General features: G+C 37.7%; 1 protein-coding gene across 4 annotated transcripts in view; it reads left to right on the forward strand.

Moving 5' to 3' along the window:
- exoc6b (exocyst complex component 6B) overlaps positions 1 to 20170 on the forward strand; it is a 127128-nt gene that overhangs the window by 15978 nt on the left and 90980 nt on the right. For all 4 annotated transcript variants that reach the window (XM_048183998.1, XM_048183999.1, XM_048184001.1 and 1 more), the window contains exons 2-6: positions 14027 to 14192; positions 14341 to 14388; positions 14497 to 14587; positions 15740 to 15785; positions 17713 to 17917. In XM_048183998.1, coding sequence (XP_048039955.1) covers positions 14027 to 14192; positions 14341 to 14388; positions 14497 to 14587; positions 15740 to 15785; positions 17713 to 17917 — 556 coding nt within the window. The remainder of the gene's footprint in view (positions 1 to 14026; positions 14193 to 14340; positions 14389 to 14496; positions 14588 to 15739; positions 15786 to 17712; positions 17918 to 20170) is intronic.

The following is a 20170-nucleotide window of genomic DNA, read 5'->3' on the forward strand; positions in this document are numbered from 1 at the left end:
CGTGATTACGTCATGCGTGCGGATCGCAGAGCTAGTGCAAGATGAGCATTTGTGGTTAAAAAGTATATACTTTGTTTATTCTTTTTAGAAAATGACCAAACGTTTCGCTAGATAAGACCCTTATTCCTCATCTGCGATTCTGTAGAGTCCTTTGAAACTGCAATTTTGACTTTCCACCCGGTGAACCCAACTGAAGTCCACTATATGGAGAAGAATCCTGGAATGTTTTCCTCAAAAACCTTAAATTTCTTTTCAACAGAAGAAAGAAAGACATGAACATCTTGGATGACATGCGGGATGAGTAAATTATCAGAATTTTCATTCAGAAGTGAAGTAATATTTTAATGACGTGCACCAAGTCATTTTTGTTTGTTTTGCTCAATCCATCTGTGCTCTTTTAGAAGTTTTAGAAGTGCAAGTTTAGAAATATTCTATTCACAGGCATTTTTGTGACCCACAACCAAAAAAGGCTACTACTACCTCCATGAGGGGGCAACCACCCCGTGTAGAATAAAACATCCTCTTCGGTGTCATTCATATGACTGGTGTCTTCATCTCATTTGAGTTTACAACATTTTAGATGTATTTGTCATATTTTTAGATGAAGGTTTCTTGGTGCACCTTTAATTTTAGTCTCAGTTCTGACATTGATGTGCCTTTGCATGGTAATGTCTGAACAAAGCTGCTCTTTAATCAGTTTTCTTTGGAGATTTAAGATTGACGTTTTGAGCTCTGCTGTGTGCAAGAAGTACTTGCGACATCATGTTTGAATTAGATGTTGAGCAACATTGTGTTGCTCATTGCTTTTCTTTTAGGATTGCACTGGTAGACAAATAATTTCTCAGTCTCTGTATGAAGGGTATATTTGTCTCTTAGTCCCAAGCTGTTACACTGTGGCCTGTCTCTGCCCTCACTCTTGCTGCTTTTATTCCCACAGAGGAATTTACAGTTTCAAGACTGCTGCTACCTTTCTCTTCTCTCACTCCCAGTCTCTGTCACCTCCCACAAGACCTCAGGTTTTTCTGTGCCATGCCGTTACTGGTACATACTTCTGGTTTAACATGTTTCTGTGTGTCTGTGTTCTCTCTTATCTGTGTTGTTGCCAGAACCAAGGGTCTTTAGCAATATAGTTTCATACACTAACATTCAAATGTTTGGGGTCTGTTATGCTCACCAAGGCTGCATTTATTTAAACAAAAATACAGTAATATTATGCTGAATATGCAGAAAATGCGAGTATGGATGTGCATAAATTAATAACGATCTATTTTCTGAAATGTGGCTTTCGTAGGGCAGTTTATATCACGGCCTTATGTCTGCTTTAAAGCATTCTCTGTGACGGCCGGGATATGAATAGCTGTGTGCATTGTTCTTTTTGCCAAGTTAAAAAAAATAAAATAAGGCTGATATAGTAAAAAGTGCTCAAAATGTGGCTTGCATTAGGGAAGTGCGTCATTTTTTAAGGACTTATGTCAATTTTAAAGTATTTAACTCTGGCATCCAAGAATCGTGCTGGGAAATGGGCTCAGTGTGCATTGTCATAATGGCACGTTTAATGGTTCATGAACAAAACATTGGTACAGTAAAAATTATGAAACTTTGTATTTCGTTTGGGCAGTAGGCCATATTTATATTTTCCCATGTGAAAATACTGGAACTTTAAAATGTAGGTGTACTAAAATTTCATATTTCACAAGATCAGACGGCCCTTTATTAAACCACTTTAACGCATTTAACGCATCCTTACAGGTGGCAGAGAAATGCTTATTTTCTTCATTCAGTTCTAACAGCGCTTATTGCGAGCAGAGCCATTGACATAAAGGACTTTAGATATAAAGGAAGGCACATGTTTAATTAAAACAAATAATTAGCTGGATTCATCTTAGACGATCTGGTCTAAGAAAACCAGATTTTGAGCAAATACAGCTATATTAGTTAATGTGCATCCATACTCTGGCTTTCTTCATAGGCAGTGACGCACAAATGAAATGGGTTATAGTATACACAAACCGGAAATTGTAACGCGTGCGCACGACATAAGTTTAATTTTTTTATTTTTGCAAAGGTCCCTTTAGGGGCTCTGGAGTTTTCTGTGTTAATATATTTTAAAATGTAACTTATTCCAGTGATAGCAAAGCTGAATTTTCAGCATCCATTTCTCCAGTCTACAGTGTCACATGATCCTTCAGAAATCATTCTAATATGCAGATTTGGTGCTCAAGGAAAATTTCTTCTTATTATCGATGTTGAAAACAGTTGTTCTGCATAGTATTTTGTGTAAACTGAGATCAATTTTTTTCGTGTTTTTTCTTTTTTTCCCTTTTTCCTTTCCAAAAACAAAACTTGCTGCAAGCAAACGCCATAAATTCATAAACACAATTTTTATGGAAAAATTATGGCATACGGTGCAGAACATTGATTCAAATGCTTTTACTTTCACATATATTTTTTGCAAATTTGATTAACCTTAAAATCTCTGTTAACCTGCCATAACATTATCTTGGTGACAATCAGCAGAGTTTGCAGCAGCAACAATGTAGAATATATCACAGACAACCAAAAGTCTGCTTAAAAATGGATGTACAAGATCAATGAATGTGTTTTTTGTGTTTTCCGTTCTTATTTTTGAGCCCTGACCAGTGACCGCCATGGTACATAGTAATCATTCAGTACCATGATATATACTGATACCATCACTGACTGTACCATCGTACTGCAACATAGTTTGCCTTGGCTGAACAGCACCATAACCTTGTTTTGTGCTTATTGTGGTGAATTAGAAGGAATTTTGAGTATCTCTTGCCTTGCTGTTTTCTTAAAGCTTAGCTAATAATCACATGTGAACAGTTCATTCCCATTTGAACAACACAACAGTGTTAAAGTGTTAGTTCACCCAAAAATGAAAATTCTGTCATTTAATTACTTACCCTCATGTCGTTCCACACCCTTAAGACCTTCGGTCATCTTTGGAACACAAATTAAGATATTTTTTATGAAATCTGAGAGGTATCTGACTCCTCCATAGACAGCAATTTAACCACCACGGTCAAGGTCCAGAAAGGTACTAAAGACATTGTTAAAATAGTCCACGTGACTACAGTGGTTCAACCTTAATTTTATGAAGCGACGAGAATACTTTTTGTGCGCAAAAACAAAAGAAAAATAACGACTTTATTTAACAATATCTTCTCTTCTGTGTCATTCTCATACTTTGTTTATGTCCAGCGCTTCCAGGTTCTACGTCAGAAAGCAGACTCATTATTGGCCGGCTCCTGCGTCAGCATCACACGCATATGTCGTGCTGCTCACGTGTGCAGCTTTGGCCAATACTGAGCCAGCATTCGGATGTAAACATGGATGCCTTCACTGTGCTTACTGCGTCAACTGCGTAAGGATAATGACAGGGAAGAGAAGAGATTGTTGAATAAAGTCCTTATTTTTGTTTAGTTTTTGCGCACCAAAAGTATTCTCGTCGCTTCATAAAATTAAGGTTGAACCACTGCAGTCATGTCGACGTGATTATATTGCTGTCTATGGACGAGTCATATACCTCTTGGATTTCATCAATGAGGGTGAGTAATTAATGACAGAAATTTCATTTTTGGGTGAACTAACCCTTTAAGTATACTAAGAATGATCATGCTAGAATTGTATAATTAGGTGCTTTGTTGGTTAACTTCAGGTCTTCATTTTGGTTAAAGAAAATGTCCATTTCAAATCATTTTTCTTTACAGGTGCTGGTCATATAATTAGAATATCATCAAAAAGTTGATTTTATTTCACTAATTCCGTTCAAAAAGTGAAACTTGTATATTATATTCATTCATTACACACAGACTGATATATTTCAAATGTTTATTTCTTTTAATTTTGATGATTATAGCTGACAACTAAGGAAAATCCCAAATTCAGTATCTCAGAAAATTAGAATATTACTTAAGATCAATACAAAGAAAGTTTTTTTAGAAATCTTGGCCAACTGAAAAGTATGAACATGAAAAGTATGAGCATGTACAGCACTCAGTACTTAGTTGGGGCTCCTTTTGCCTGAATTACTGCAGCAATGCGGCGTGGCATGGAGTCGATCAGTCTGTGGCACTGCTCAGGTGTTATGAGAGCCCAGGTTGCTCTGATAGTGGCCTTCAGCTCTTCTGCATTGTTGGGTCTGGCATATCGCATCTTCCTCGTCACAATACCCCATAGATTTTCTATGGGGTTAAGGTCAGGCGAGTTTGCTGGCCAATTAAGAACAGGGATACCATTGTCCTTAAACCAGGTACTGGTAGCTTTGGCACTGTGTGCAGGTGCCAAGTCCTGTTGGAAAATGAAATCTGCATCTCCATAAAGTTGGTCAGCAGCAGGAAGCATGAAGTGCTCTAAAACTTCCTGGTATACGGCTGCGTTGAAACTTGAACCTCAGAAAACACAGTGGACCAACACCAGCAGATGACATGGCACCCCAAACCATCACTGACTGTGGAAACTTTACACTGGACCTCAAGCAACGTGGATTGTGTGCCTCTCCTCTCTTCCTCCAGACTCTGGGACCCTGATTTCCAAAGGAAATGCAAAATTTACTTTCATCAGAGAACATAACTTTGGACCACTCAGCAGCAGTCCAGTCCTTTTTGTTTTTAGCCCAGGCGAGACGCTTCTGACGCTGTCTGTTGTTCAAGAGTGGCTTGACACAAGGAATGCGACCGCTGAAACCCATGTCTTGCATACATCTGTGCGTAGTGGTTCTTGAAGCACTGACTCAAGGTGCAGTCCACTCTTTGTGAATCTCCCCCACATTTTTGAATGGGTTTTGTTTCACAATCATTCAGGTTATCCCTATTGCTTGTACACTTTTTTTCTACCACATCTTTTCCTTCCCTTCGCCTCTCTATTAATGTGCTTGGACACAGAGCTCTGTGAACAGCCAACCTCTTTTGAAATGACCTTTTGTGTCTTGCCCTCCTTGTGCAAGGTGTCAGTGGTCATCATTTGGACAACTGTCAAGTCAGCAGTCTTCCCCATGATTGTGTAGCCTACAGAACTAGACTGAGAGACCATTTAAAGGCCTTTGCAGGTGTTTTGAGTTAATTAGCTGATTAGAGTGTGGCACCAGGTGTCTTCAATATTGAACCTTTTCACAATATTCTAATTTTCTGAGATACTGAATTTGGGATTTTCCTTAGTTGTCAGTTATAATCATCAAAATTAAAAGAAATAAACATTTGAAATATATCAGTCTGTGTGTAATGAATGAATATAATATACAAGTTTCACATTTTGAATGGAATTAGTGAAATAAATCAACTTTTTGATGATATTCAGCACCTGTAAATTAATCATAAAAGGTTAATCAAATAAAAGTTTTGTTTTTTTTGAGCACATTGACATTAGACAGTGATTTGAGAGACATGAACTGCAGTGGCTGCAAACTCTTCCCTCTGTTAGACAGTGATCAGATTTCAGTGTTTAGCCAGCGTATTGCACTAAGACTATTTCCTCTTTTAGAGCTTCTAATGTTACCTTAGAACCTCCAGATGGAGTTCAGCCCTTGCCATCAGAGGAGGATCTAGTCCAGGGTCAATAAAGCAGGACGTGAGGGCCAAACTTTGTCCAGGACAGTGTTTGCTTTCACTGCCTGTAATGTACCAGCATGCAGATGTCTCATGAAATGCAGTTATTGTGCTGCAGTAAGTCCATGTTTGAGCTGATTTATGCAATAAATTATACATTAATTTCCTATATTCCAATAATTTAATTATTTATGACATTCTTATTCAATTGTTCCTGTTTATAGCACATATACGGATATACTTCTTTAAAGGTGACCTAGAATTAAAAATTGAATTTATCTTGGCATAGTTAAATAACAAGAGTTCAGTTCATGGAAATGACATACAGTGAGTCTCAAACACCATTGTTTCCTCCTCCTTATATAAATCTCATTTGTTTAAAAGACCTCCGAAGAACAGGCGAATCTCAACATAACACCAACTGTTACGTAACAGTCTGGGTGTACGCCCTCAATATTTGCATATGCCAGCCCATGATTGAGGCATTACACAAGGGCAGCCAGTATTAACGTCTGGATGTGCACAGCTGAATCATCAGACTAGATAAGCAAGCAAGAACAATAGCGAAAAATGTCAGATGGAGCGATAATAACTGACATGATTCATGATATCATGATATTTTTAGTGATATTTGTAAATGTTTCGTTAGCATGCTGCTAATGTACTGTTAAATGTGGTTAAAGTTACCATCGTTTCTTACTGTATTCATGGAGACAAGAGCCGTCACTATTTTCATTTTTAAACACTTGCAGTCTGTATAATGCATAAACACAACTTCATTCTTTATAAATCTCTCCAACAGTGTGTAATGTTAGCTTTAGCCATGGAGCAAAACCTCAAACTCAATCAGAATCAAATGTAAACATCCAAATAAATACAATACTCACATAATCCGACGCATGCATGAAGTATGCATGACAAACACTTTGTAAAGATCCATTTTGAGGGTTATATTAGCTGTGTGAACTTTGTTTATCCACTGTTTAAGGCAAACGCGAGCTCCAGGGTCGGAGAGCGTGAGCAATTAAAGGGGCTGCAGCATGAATCGGCACATTTCTAATTATGCCCCAAAATAGGCAGTTAAAAAAATTAATAAAAAAAAACTATGGGGTATTTTGAGCTGCAACTTCACAGACACATTCAGGGAACACCTTATACTTATATTACATCTTGTAAAAAAAACGTTCGATGGCACCTTTAATTATCTGCATTTTTGGCCCAGAGATCACCACTGATATCATAATATGGCCTAGTGTTGTTAAATCTGTCATTGAAGTTGGCCATATACTAGTAGACATGATAAACCAGTAGAAAATTGACAACAAGTATACATTTTGTATTACTGTCTCTATTGCAGACAGTTATTCGTTCACAATGTATTTTCATGTGATTTTACTCACACACTGTTCTGACATACAGTTGACACACAGTCAGTTACTTCTTAAGTGAAAATGAACATTTGGGACAAAATTGGATGTGTGAATATTTTGTATAATATATAGTATAATATATATCTGTGCATCAGATCTTAAAGTGACAGCAGCCTAATATTCCTGCTGTTGTCTATGTTGCTAGGGTTGTCATAGTACCAACATTTCAGTAGTCTGTACGCTGTACCAATACCAGTAAAATTTTGCTGTTCTCAGTAACAATTTTGGTACCAGAGCAAAAACTTTTGAATTAAGTACTATTAAAAAATGTTTTCCCATTTTCTCTTGTCCGTTGGTTATCACTGTCAATCATTGCAGTTTCTGATTCAGTCACTCATTTAAATATGGCTGTCAGCCCAGAAACTTTGCAGTGTACTTAGCAGCATGAAAAAGTAAGCTTGTATTCAGATTATGAATGGGTAATAAACAGAAAGCAAGAGAAGAGCCCTCCCCTCGCTCCACTAACGCTGTCAGTCTTTAAAGCGCAAGCTCTCTGAATTCTGCACTCTGAAGCAGATTCTGACTAACTTAACTGACTAGCACCTCTAATAGGCCATTACGTTCATGCGCTCAACAGATTTGATTGTGATTAGCTACAGTCCTCAACACTTGTAAAAACATGCTGTAAAGCAGCAGCAACAACAATAATGGCGTACTGCATGCTTGTGTTTGTGCTGCAGAAGCTACCGAGCTTAAAGCTTTATTAAATTTTTTTTTTTAATTTTAAAGCTTTAAAATTAAAGCTTTATTAAAAGCTTTACTAAAGTTTGTATACAGTGCGCAAGGTTTATGCGTATGCCCCAAGTCTTATTCTTTATTCTTTGAGTCGTTTAAGTGGTTTTGTGTACGGAGATATTTCTTGAGATGAGGAAAAGAAAAAAGATTGGATAGGGTAAGCTCTGGCTTTGTGTGGACGTAGCCTCAGAGAGCACTCAAACACAAACCAGAGCGACTTATCTGGTACAGTAAGTTTTAAAAACATAAATGTGTAGACTGGTAGGTGTGTTATTACATCATTGACAGAAAAAGTGTGCTGCTATTGTTAGTACGAGGTGCTGACGTGTGTTGGTGTGGCTTCTAAGTTTAGATCCTCTGCTCTATTTCCGATCCATTCTGTTTCCCAGCTGCCATTGAGCTAGATTTCATTCAGCCAACAGGATATGACATCATACCACATATAAGCATAGGTTTTCCTTAAGTTGGTTGAGGGTGACAACAATTTGCAGAGGAAATGTTGTGAATAGGAATGCTGTGTAACAGGTCAATACACACACACACACACACACACACACACACACACACACACACACACACACACACACACACACACACACACACACACACACACACAGAGAGAGAGCCCAAAGCAATGTCATTCTTCAGACTTAAACGGATAGTTCACCCAAAAATGAAAATTTGCTGTTAAAGGTGCTAAAGAGGATGTTTTGTTTTATACATTTTTGCAATATTACTTGAAACTGTCTTTACTAACGGATAAAAGACTATTTATTAGGTGCACTGAAAGTAATAATTTTAATATGCATCATCTGTACACGAGGTAGTGCCTTAAAAACATCAGCCAATCGTTTACGCGATCATCGCGTAAGCTATTGGCCCTCTGGCTTGTCAATCACTGCCATTACGTTCCTTGTGAGAGATGTGCGCGGATTGGCCCTCTGGCTTGTCAATCACTGCCGTGACGTTCCTTGTGAGAGACGAGTGCAGCTGCGCTCTCCAGTAACTTTCCACACTCTACAGGCGCCGCATGCAATGTTTTTGTCAGGAGACAGGAGTAACAACTGCAGATTATGAGTTACCTGCGGTGAGTCCGACATAATGAATCCAAAAAACACGACACCGCGAATGCCGGTGGTAAACACTCGTGTTCCAATACTCGGCAACGAGTTTTGGGAGGCGTTCCTTTAAAGTGAGCTGTGAAGGAGGGGGGCTGTTCTTACGCATGCGCTCATTTGAAAAACTCAGCAACAGTCTTTGGATTCTCAGTCGACGAAAAAATCCTCTCTATCACCTTTAATTTATGTCTTTTTTTCTTCAGTAGAATAGTAAAGAAGATTGTTTGCCTTGGTGATTCATATAATGCAAGTCAATGGCTACCACATCAAGAGTAAAAAAAAAACAAAAAAAAACATATATAGGCAAAACATTAAAACCTGTGGCTCCTAATGATACATTGAGGACTTTTGAAGCAAAACGATTGGTCTGTGCAAGAAACTAAACATTATTTACAACATTATTAAGAGGAATCTACAGCCTCTGGAAATGGTCCTGAGTGCATTTACAGCAGTCTGCAGCACGAACTTCCTGTATGTTGTTTGCATCACACTCAGGTCGCTTCATAAAATTGAGGTTAAACCACTGGAGTCACATGGTAGGGCTGGACGATTATGGCCTAAAATCAAAACCTCGATTAATTGAACATTTTACCTCGATTACGATTAATGAACGATTATTTTATTTCTGATTTTTTTTTTTTTTTTTTTTGCCCTCATAGTTCACTGACAAGGTTTGTACTGTAAATAGCCTATGATTGACTATTAAGGTGGGATATTTTTTTCCTGTTGAAAGAGTGATCTGACATCATAGCTCACTATCAGCAGTTATTTTATCTATGGTTTGTAACATTTCTTACAGGTTTCTGCTCGTTGTAAATCAGATAAAGATAAATTAGCACAGTACCAGTAGTGATTGCGTGTGTGAATTAGTCATACCGTCTCTCTATTAATTGTGAAGCTGTGGGTTGTAAATAGTTCCTTCAAAAGTATAAAAAATAGATGCTATAACTTTTGAGTTTCTAAGCTATTTTAGTGATAAATCACAGGACAGCGTTGACAACAAGTTTCTGCGTTCCTCTGTGTGCGCGCGATCTTCACGTTTTGCGCAGCTGTTTGTATGAGTGTTCGTGCTACATGCAGCTGCGCGAGCGCAGCATAGATATATGTATATATCTATGCGAGCGCGGTAGATTGATATAATAATACACATCCGATCGTCTAATCGCTTGAATGTCCAAACCATAAAACAAATACAACTGACAAAGTTTAGTCAAGACGCAAGGCTCACCGCTCGCGCGCCATCACCAGGGACGTGCACGGGGGGTTGCTCAGGTTGCCCGGGCAACTGCCCATATGCCCTTCTCGACTCACGTTGCCCTTCCGAGGTGGAAAAAAATAAATAAAAAATCGTACAATGGATGCAGAATTTCACGTAGGCCTAGATAAAAAAAAAAAAAAATCGCAAAGCCTCATTCACTTCCATATTCGGGCACCCGTCCGAAAGTGAAAGTCAGTAGGGGAAGGGCAAACTCTGTTTACGTGGCTGCAGCGCTGCACGCGACCGGCACCTGAGCTGAGCCTGCATGAGCGGCACTAGAAGGAGATTGTCGCGGTTGTCGGGTGAGACGATTTAACGTTGTCGGAAGGTTATAATCGTTAACGAAAACGAACGAAAAAATGAAAGCTAGGTGGGAAAAAACATCGTCGTTAACTGAAATAAAAATAAAAACGAAGTATTACAAAAGAAAAACGATAACTAACCAAAACTCTAATGTGTGTTTGGCAAAACTAACTAAAATAAAATAAAATTATAGATTAAATGTCCTTAGTTTTCGTCTTTGTCAATGTCTTTCATAAAGCAAACGTTCAGCTGCATTTCATTTCCCTGCGTCTCTCACTCACTTGTCTCTCATACTCGCGCGCGCACAGCCCCTCCCCTCCGTGCACACGCGCCTCCATGAGAACGAGTGTTGGAAGCAAGTTCGCGAAAGGTTGGTATCTCGTGAAAACCTTTACACAATCACACATTAAAAAGTGGTATAAAAATATTTTTAATTCTGAATATAATTTTGTCAGTGTTAATGTCGACCCGAGAAGCGAATGCTACTTTAGAAAGTTAACTAGACGCAAGTTTGAGGTAAAATGCACTTGGGTTGGCGATGTCAAAACACTATTTAAGCTGTGATTCAAGTCAGGAATAATTGACGACGGGCCGTTGAATTATTAGAAAAATAATGCACACCTGAGGCGGTGATTCGGTCACGACTCGAAGCAGAGTCAATTATTCCGCTTATACCACGGTTATTCTCAGTCCTTCCGGGTTGTGTAGGGGAGTGCCCTTTTTTTAGGTCAGAGCAACTGCCCCTCAAAATTCCTGTGCACGTCCCTGGCCATCACTATGTGTTGCTTTATGCCACTGACTGGACTGGGCGGAGTCACGTGGCTACACACGCAGTTATGTTTTTAAGGGGGAGTATTAACAGGTTTAAAAAACCGAAATAACCGACATGGGAAAATTACGTCGGTTAGAGGTTCTGAATTTCGGTTTCGATTACTTTTCGATTAATCGTCCAGCCCTATCACATGGATTACTTTAAAGCTGCTGTAGGTAACTTTTGTAAAAAAATATTTTTTTACATATTTGTTAAACCTGACATTATGTCCTGACAGTAGAATATGAGACAGATAATCTGAAAAAATCAAGCTCCTCTGGCTCCTACCAGTGGTCCTATTGCCATTTGCAGAAATACACCGCTCCCGGTAAGAAACAACCAATCAGAGCCAGGAGGAGTGTCTTAGCAGTGTCAATCAATCAAGCTCGCGTGCGCGCTGATCGCGCTGATCTTTACTACCTTTCAGGGGCTTGAATGTGGTAGTTTCATGCAGTAGTTTCAGTGCAATTTCATGCATCCTTGCTGAACAAAAGTATTAGTTTATTAAAATAATAATGTACTGGCACACTTTTGAACAGTATGTTTTTTTGTTGTTGTTGTTGTTGTTGTTGTTGGTTTTTTTTTTTTTTTTTTTTTTTTTTTTTAAGGAATGTCTTCAATTGTTCATTTTATGACACCCCTGGTGTTAAATCTTAGAGCAGAAAAGCACAGTAATTGCAGAGTTATGGTGCCTTGATGTGGAACAGCACATTTCTAGACATTATGGCTTTTCAGTTTAGTGGTAGGCATGCTTATCTGTTCTCATAAATAAAAATTCACATTTTTTCGAATGTTAGTGTGCGAGACATGTTTGGGTGGAAAAAGCCTTTTCTCTTTCTTCCCCCCCGCCTTCCCTTCTCTCTCTCTCTCTCTCTCTCTTATCCTTTATTTCTTCTCTGCTTCTTTAGTCTAGGGAGTATTGGGAAATTGTCAGGCACCAGATTTTCTCAAGGAGGATATCACATTTCAGCTTTGGGAACATCAGCCTGTTTGCAAATAGTACTTAATAGCCAAAAGCGATGGTCAATCAAGTAAGATTACTTCATGGCTGGCCTATGCTGTGAAATGGGTAGAATCATTAAATTTTTTTTATCAAATTTTTTAAATTTGATAAGAAAGAGGCTGGACTGTGATGCCTGATGCTTATTTTTTCCCCTCTGAATAACTAAAAAAGGTGTTCTTGATCCAGATGCTGTACAGTCTCACACAGCTGGACCACTGCAGCTGTGCTCTTTACAATTTGTTTAGCTTTTTGTTCCCATCCCTGCGCTTGTTTTTGTGACTCTTGCTTAGGGAGTTGTGCAACACAGATTAGTGAAGATGACCATTACTTCCATGATACCTATATATATATATTTTTCTCATTTTTATGTTTATTTTTTTTTTAAACATTTATTAACATTCAACTGTTATTTTTAAAAATAGTTTTGGCCTTTTTGGAAAAAGGGAAACAGAATCGGGAAAGGACCTTGAGCAAGATTTAAACAACATTAAAGTCACCATGAAATCAAAATGGACAGTTATTTCTATATATTATCTGTGCAAATGTGCCCTTATACATACTCTAAATTTTGGTCAGTTTAGAGTATTTTAGGCATTGCATGACTAATTGGAGCATGTCCGCTCATTTGTCTGTCTCAGTGTTCACTTTTTCCTGTACATGTCTCACATTTCCTTCCAGCATCTTCCTCTTACTGCAGATAAAAATCCTTATTTCAGGTTGAGAAGTGCTTCTTTCACCTTGCAGCCCAGGATTTAAGTTGTTGACTGTGTATGAGTGTTTGTGGAAGAAGCGATCAGTGACGTCAAGACTGTGCTAATAGAAGGAGGACATTTCCTGAGCTACAGGAAGACAGTGCTCAGGTGAAGCCATGTGCTGGTGTGTTTGTGTCCTGAATTAGTCTAACAGTCTGAACAGGACATCACATGCTTCCCTGACATGTCCTCACTGTGGCTCTGTCTATTAATCATGATTGATTTACATATTACCTGACTTCTGTTAGGAGAGTGTGATGTCTAAATCAATCAACCAAACCTACTTCTTAAGAGTTTTTTTTTTTTTTTTATTGTCCATTGTTACATTGGCTTGCTTGCTGGAGGTAAAACTGCTTTGTCATCATCTGTATTGAGACAAACACTATAGAATCTAACTGAATCAAATTTAATTGTGTTCTGTTGTCACTTGCTCTGGGCATTGGTTGGTATACCAAGGTAAAATTATACCACAATTTTACACAAAAGAAAATGTTGCTTTGAGGTATAAAACTTTTTTTTTTTGTCAGTCAGAAAGACATTTTCAGTGTGTCGTTTTCATTGCTTTTTGTGTATTTGCAGAGCTGCAGATGGGGCATCTTATTTAGCCATTAGTTGTGTTTGCTCTGATTTCAAATGAAAAAGAAAAGTATATCCACTTACAAGTTGTTCTTGAATTCACCAGCAGTTCTGAGCTTCTTGAGGAGTGTTTATTTCATATCTTCTACTGCCACCTAGTGGTGAACACCTTGCGTCAGTGACAATGGACAAAGATTGAATGTTTTATAGACATATTTGCATTCCCTTCACTCTATCAGAAGTGATATCTTAATGTTAAAGTTGTTTATTATATTAGATATGTTCAAAACAATTAAAGATCAACAAGGCTCTTCATATATCTCTTGATAACCTTTTCAGTTGTTCCGTTTCATGTATAAATGAGCTGTAATAATATAATATTTTGTATTTAGCGTCAATGTAAAGCCTATATGTGGTTTTAAATAGTGTAATTTTGACACTGTTCTTTTATGTTCTCCTTGTTTTCCTGAAAGGTCTGTTTATGATGGACAGGAACATGGACTCTTCATGGAGAAACTGGAGGGGCGGATCCGCAACCATGACCGTGAAATTGAGAAGATGTGCAACCATCACTTCCAGGGCTTTGTGGACTCCATTACTGAGCTGCTCAAAGTGCGCGGAGAAGCCCAGAAACTTAAGGTGCAGAAAGAGGAGATGAGGTTTAGAGGATAAATCCTATAAAACCAGAGAGACGAAGCAAGAGATGAAGCATTATAGGCCTAAACTGAAATGATTTTAATCACTTTTTTTATTACTCTCAGATAATTGGTTGTCTTATCTTTCTCAGGGTCAGGTGACCGAGACCAATCAGAAGTTACAAAATGACGGCAAGGAGGTGTGTATCCTGCTTGCTTAGTTTAGTCGTTGGTATAGAACATGTAACAGTAAAGTGACTGATATCAGTAACAAGCATGACTGAAAATAGTGGTTACCTCGCCTGTAGCTCCTGACGTCAATGGATGAACTGAGACAGTGCCGTCTGCAGCAGAGGAATATTGCCACCACCATTGACAAACTCACACACTGCTTACCAGGTACAAACTTTAGGCCTCTGCCTGAGCTTTTCAGTTATTACTATTTGCTGTATTTGCACTACCATTCAAAAGCTTTGGGGCGTTTTTTTTTTTTTAAAGAAATGAATGCTTTATTTGGCAAGGATGCATTCAATTGATTTAAAACTGACAGTAAAGATATTTATAATGATAAATTATAAAGATATCTTTTTAAAATAAATGCTGTTCTTTTGCACTTTTTATTAATCAAAGAGTCCTGAAAGAAAAGCAGCACAACTGCTTTCAACTGCGATAATAAGAAATGTTTCTTAAAGGGATAGTTCATCCAAAAATGGAAATTATCCCATGATTTACTCACCCTCAAGCCATATGACTATCTTCTTTCAGACGAACACAATTGGAGTTATATTAAAAAAATATCCTTGCTCTTCCAAGCTTTATATATAATATTTGTCATAGTGTATGGCACTCCTGATACAGTCTATAAAAGTGCATCCATCCATCATAAAAGTAATCCATATATCTCTAGGGTGTTAATAAATACCTTCTGAAGCAAAGCGATGGGTTTTTCTAAGAAAAATATCCGTATTTAAAACTTTATAAACTAAAATAACTAGCATCCGTGGTTTCCAAATCAACTTGCACCAAAAGAGTAACTTCTGACTCTGTGCTCCTTGTTCGTCAATGTGTCATGCGTCAGGTCAGAGATTTACTTTTTTGGTGTAAGTTATATTTTTTAATGTAACTCTGTTTGTGTTAGTCTGAAAGAGGAGAGTCATTTACACCTAAGATTGAGGGCGAGTAAATCATGGGTTAATTTTCGGGTGAACTAACCCTTTAAGCACCAAATCACCAAATCATATTAGAATGATTTCTGAAGGATCATGTGACATCGAAGACTGCTAAAAATTCAGTTTTGCCATCACAGGAATAAATTGCATTTTAAAATATATTAAAACAGAAAACAGTTATTTTAAATTGCAGTAATATTTCACAATATTATGTTTTTTACGGCATTTTTGATCAAATAAATGCAGCATTTTAATGTGTAACAGTAGAAATAATCATACCCACCCTAAACTTTTGAACTGTAGTGTACTGTATGTTTTTTTTGTAAGTGCTTGGAAGCTCACATGCTGTTTTCCCACAATTCCACATGCTTTTTCCTTGCAGTGTTGGAGATGTACAGCAAACTGCAGGAACAGATGAGAGCCAAACGGTATGATGTTTGTATTCAGATGCCTTTTTTTGTACATGCTGCGCACAAAAATACCAGATGAGCACTAGGTGGCAGTAGAGATAAACTTAACATACAGGTTGAGCTTAAATGCACAAGCACAGTTCAGTGCCCACAATATTTTAACACCTTTACTTAAATAAAAAAAAGTAAATTTGAGAACAGGACTTTCTCAGATGGGAAAGAGAGCAAAGTGTTGATGATTTAAACAGGCCCTTGATCACTGGACCACTGGAGTATCTCATCTAGTCTGATGTGACTGTGACCAGACAGAGAGAAAGAGAGTTTTTCAGATGTCTGAGATGTCCAAAGCAGCATTTGGCAGCTGTCAGGAGTCAGAGACACAGAGGACACATTTGGATCGGATTTTCTTAGCTTTAGCAGCTGCATACATTGAACCGTCCCAATTCTCAACATTATCAGGCATCTTCCTTATTTATGGGATTTTTGTTTTTATGATCAGGAACAGTAGACATCTGACAGGAAGGTGGAGGGAGAGAGTGGGGGAACTGGGTGGAGATGATACAGGATTTTAACCTGCGTCCTCATGAGCACACAGCTCTTATATAACAAGCACGTTGCAACCCTCGGGGGGACACAAGAGGCTTCTGGGGATCTGTAAAAAAAAAAAAAAAAAAAAAAAAAAAAAAAAAAAAATATATATATATATATATATATATATATATATATATATATATATATATATATATATATATATATATATATATATAATTTTTTTTTTACAAAATATAATAGGACTGTTAATAAAGTTAGTACATTTAATTTGAGTGGAAAACATTTACATTTAACATCACTTTAGTAGTGAGTAGAAAAGAGATGCATTAATCAATATCACCAATAGACCAATAAATAACCAGTATTTTCAGATAAAACTTGCTTAATTTGTTTCAATGCATCAATAGTATTTAATTTTAATTAATTTTGCATTGTAAAAAATTACAAAATATATTTAATTTTTAATACATAGAAAATATATAGGTGCCTTTTATATTTTAGAAAGGGGGTTCCCTAACAAGGGGATATTTATATTTGGGAATCAAAATTGTGGAAACTCCTGAAAATGCTTGTCCACCTAAATTCTATTTGAAAGTAGCACTCTAAACGTTTTTGAAGCATTGGCTTTGCTGTCTTATCGTGTCCTCTGTGTGACCTGAAGTTCGGCATGGGCCTGCAACTTTTCCATCCATTTTGTTTTTTATTTATCTCTGCTGTCCGTGTTTCCCTGTCTCTCCTGTGTGCTTGGTTTTGCCATTATCCTGGAGGTAGCGGCAGGGTCGGCCAAGAGAGACTCTCTCCCCGGCGTTGGGTCTGCTGTGTAATGTTGCGTGACTGTGATGCTGTATTGAGAGAGTGTGTGTGTGTGATGAGCATAGCTCATCTCTGAGATCATCGTGATTGGGTTAAATTGTTATCATGCTGAGATCTAAGGTTAAAACATGTACTGCATGTGCAAGGCTCAACAATAAGGATGTCCTGAGGAGAGCTTTGAGAGTTTTCGGTCATTTGCCCTCCAGTGCTGCATTTTCAATGTGTGTTTTTATGCTAAACTTAAACGTTTGAATTATTGTAATGTATTAAACTCCAACCCCCCCCCCCCCAAGATTCTCCTGATTTGGAAAAAAGCAACTATACATAATATTATTAATTTATTAATTATTCATTTCTTTATATAAAATGTTTTTTTTTGTTTTTGTTGCTTTGTGCTCATTAAAAACGATGACTTGGAAGTAAAAATCTGACCTTCTGTCTCAAGTGGGTCAGCAGAACAAAAAAACGTATTGTTGAGCCCTGCATTTGTTATCATTAATAGTGGGAAGGTTTCTGGAGTAGCAGATATAAGCAACATTTCCTGTATCCATAATTTCTGACCCTGTCGTATGCTACCCAGATACTACCCAGCTCTACGAACCCTGGAACAGTTGGAGGAGAGCTGTTTGCCTCAAGCGGGATCATATCGTTTCTGCACCATCATGGCAGAGAATATCCCACGTCTGCGCACGCAAATCAGAGACGTCTCCATGTCTGACCTCAAAGACTTCCTGGAGAGCATCCGCAAGCATTCGGATAAGATCGGAGAAACTGCCATGAAACAGGTGTGTGTGCTTGTATTTGAAAGAGAGCAAACGAGCGCTCATGTCTGAATAATGCCTGGAGGTGTGTCCGAACTAGTCTGACAGCTGCTTCATGTACTCACCTCTGACCTGACGGTCACAGCTGGGTTTCAACATGAGGTCTCCGAGGGAAGGACAATGGCCTTGTTCTTCGGTAGTTTGATGTGCCTTTTCCCCATTTTTCCTTTCATCTTATCTCTGATCATCTAGTCTGGAGGAAAGAGAGCTACCAATCTGTTCTGAATCAAAGATCATTTTAGGTCGCTTTTGTTTATGCCAGAGGAGTTGTGGAACACTGTGTATGGACACTGCTTCAAGGACAGTGCACGGAGACACGGAGAAGACTCAGGGAACACATATGAGAGAAATTGAGTGGATTTTTCGTTGGAATGCAGAAAAGTCCTCTGCTTTCTTTTACAGTTATTAGACCAAGATGGGGTGAGGAGTGCATTAGAATATGAAACGCCAAGTAGACATTAAGATCTCCCAAGCACCATAAAAATCTGGCCTCACTCTTTTCCCTCTCTTTAACATATTTTTCTTTACTTTCTTCCTTGTCCTTTTTCACAGCAGAATAAAACTGATCATGATAGATGTAATTGTGCGAAAGCTCCGTAAGGCAGGCGTCACTATTGCACATACTTCCATGCCCATACATACTAATTTCAAATTAGAGTAAAAACGCAGACTTACAATGGAGAGCATATCTTGGCACCATTATATTATAGCAGCTGACCACAGCAAATTTCCAAGGGCGCCTCAATATGACTTAAAATTATTTAAAGTCCCCTGGTAGTCAATAATTGTATCCCTTAAAACTCATCTTTGATCACCAAACTGACACATTTAAGCATTTTTTCCTGTGAAAAACAATTTCTTCATGCCTTAAAATAGCTTAAATGTAACTCTACCCCCTTGCCTCATTTATTATACACCAATTTATGAATATGCTAATTAGCCCCGCCTTCACACACTTGCACATACTCAGGTAAATGCTGCACAAGGGTATCGCTTCTTACAAAGCCAGACACATAATGGTAATTAATGATTCACCGTTTGCACAGCTAATAATGTGTTCCTAATGTTACACAAACCGTGTTCCCATTCGCGAGTCAGACGGCTGTCTTCTAACAATTAGTATCATTAGAAACGCTTTGAACACCTTAATGTCAGTGGAGAAATGCATAATATCATAACATCATATACCTGCTATATTGTCAAATTTACCCTATATATATATATCTTTTTATATCATCAGAAAAATATTCACCTTTGCAACATTCTGGCAACACCTTAGCATCATTAAAGATAATTTTGCAGTTGCCACTGTCACATTTTCTTCAGAAAGTTCTCCACTCTTCTAATCACTACCGGTTCCTCTCAATATGGATCAGTTGCAAAAGTAAGCAAAAGTAGCCAAAAACATGTCACGGAAGAGTTCAAATATTCCTCCCTGAAAAAGACCCAAGCCATGCGTGTGTGTGCATGTGATGGTGTGCTATAACGTGTTCTCTTTTTACTGTGTGAACATTTTTATTTATACCACAACACTTTCAAGATCACTACTAACTTAACAACGTTTTTCAGTAGTTTGAAGTTAGTTCAGCTATTTTCCAAAATTGTGGATAGCTCTTCCAGGTGTAGCTTGATGAAACACTATATGGCTGGTTTTTATTGTGCATGCAGCTTTACAGTCAAGCGAGCTGAGGAGCTCTCCTAAACGGTCTTCTGTCTTATATGAAGCATTGGAAATTTGATCTATTCTTCTTTTTGTTCAGCCTGTTTAAATGAAACGATTCAAGAAATGATTCACCCATTTGAGTCGCTTTGCAGAAGTGTGGCATTTTAGGTTTTTTTTTAAAATTGAAATATTTAGTTAAATGCTGCAGATGTTTCCAGCTAAATTCTATAAGTTAAGATGCATTCTGTTTTTAAGAATACAATTTTAAGATGCATTCTATGCATTCACAAGTATACACTTCAAAATATTTTTATGAAATAATTATTAATTACATAATCATGCAGTTTTATATTTAAAGGCAGATATTGTTTCCCCAGCTTCAATGTAGTAATACATGTGGCTGCTTTTTTGTTTCTGGGACTAATTTTGTAATTTTCTTTTTCTCAAGAGGAGCTTTACTGTAATTTAATCACTTTAAATTATGAGTAGCATGTAGCTTGGAAAGCTAGAGTTTCAAAGTTGCTTCAATTACGCTGCTTCTTGGAAAGTTAATT

This window comes from Megalobrama amblycephala, linkage group LG3 (genome assembly GCF_018812025.1).
Source record: "Megalobrama amblycephala isolate DHTTF-2021 linkage group LG3, ASM1881202v1, whole genome shotgun sequence".
NCBI classification, from domain to species: Eukaryota; Metazoa; Chordata; class Actinopteri; order Cypriniformes; family Xenocyprididae; genus Megalobrama; species Megalobrama amblycephala.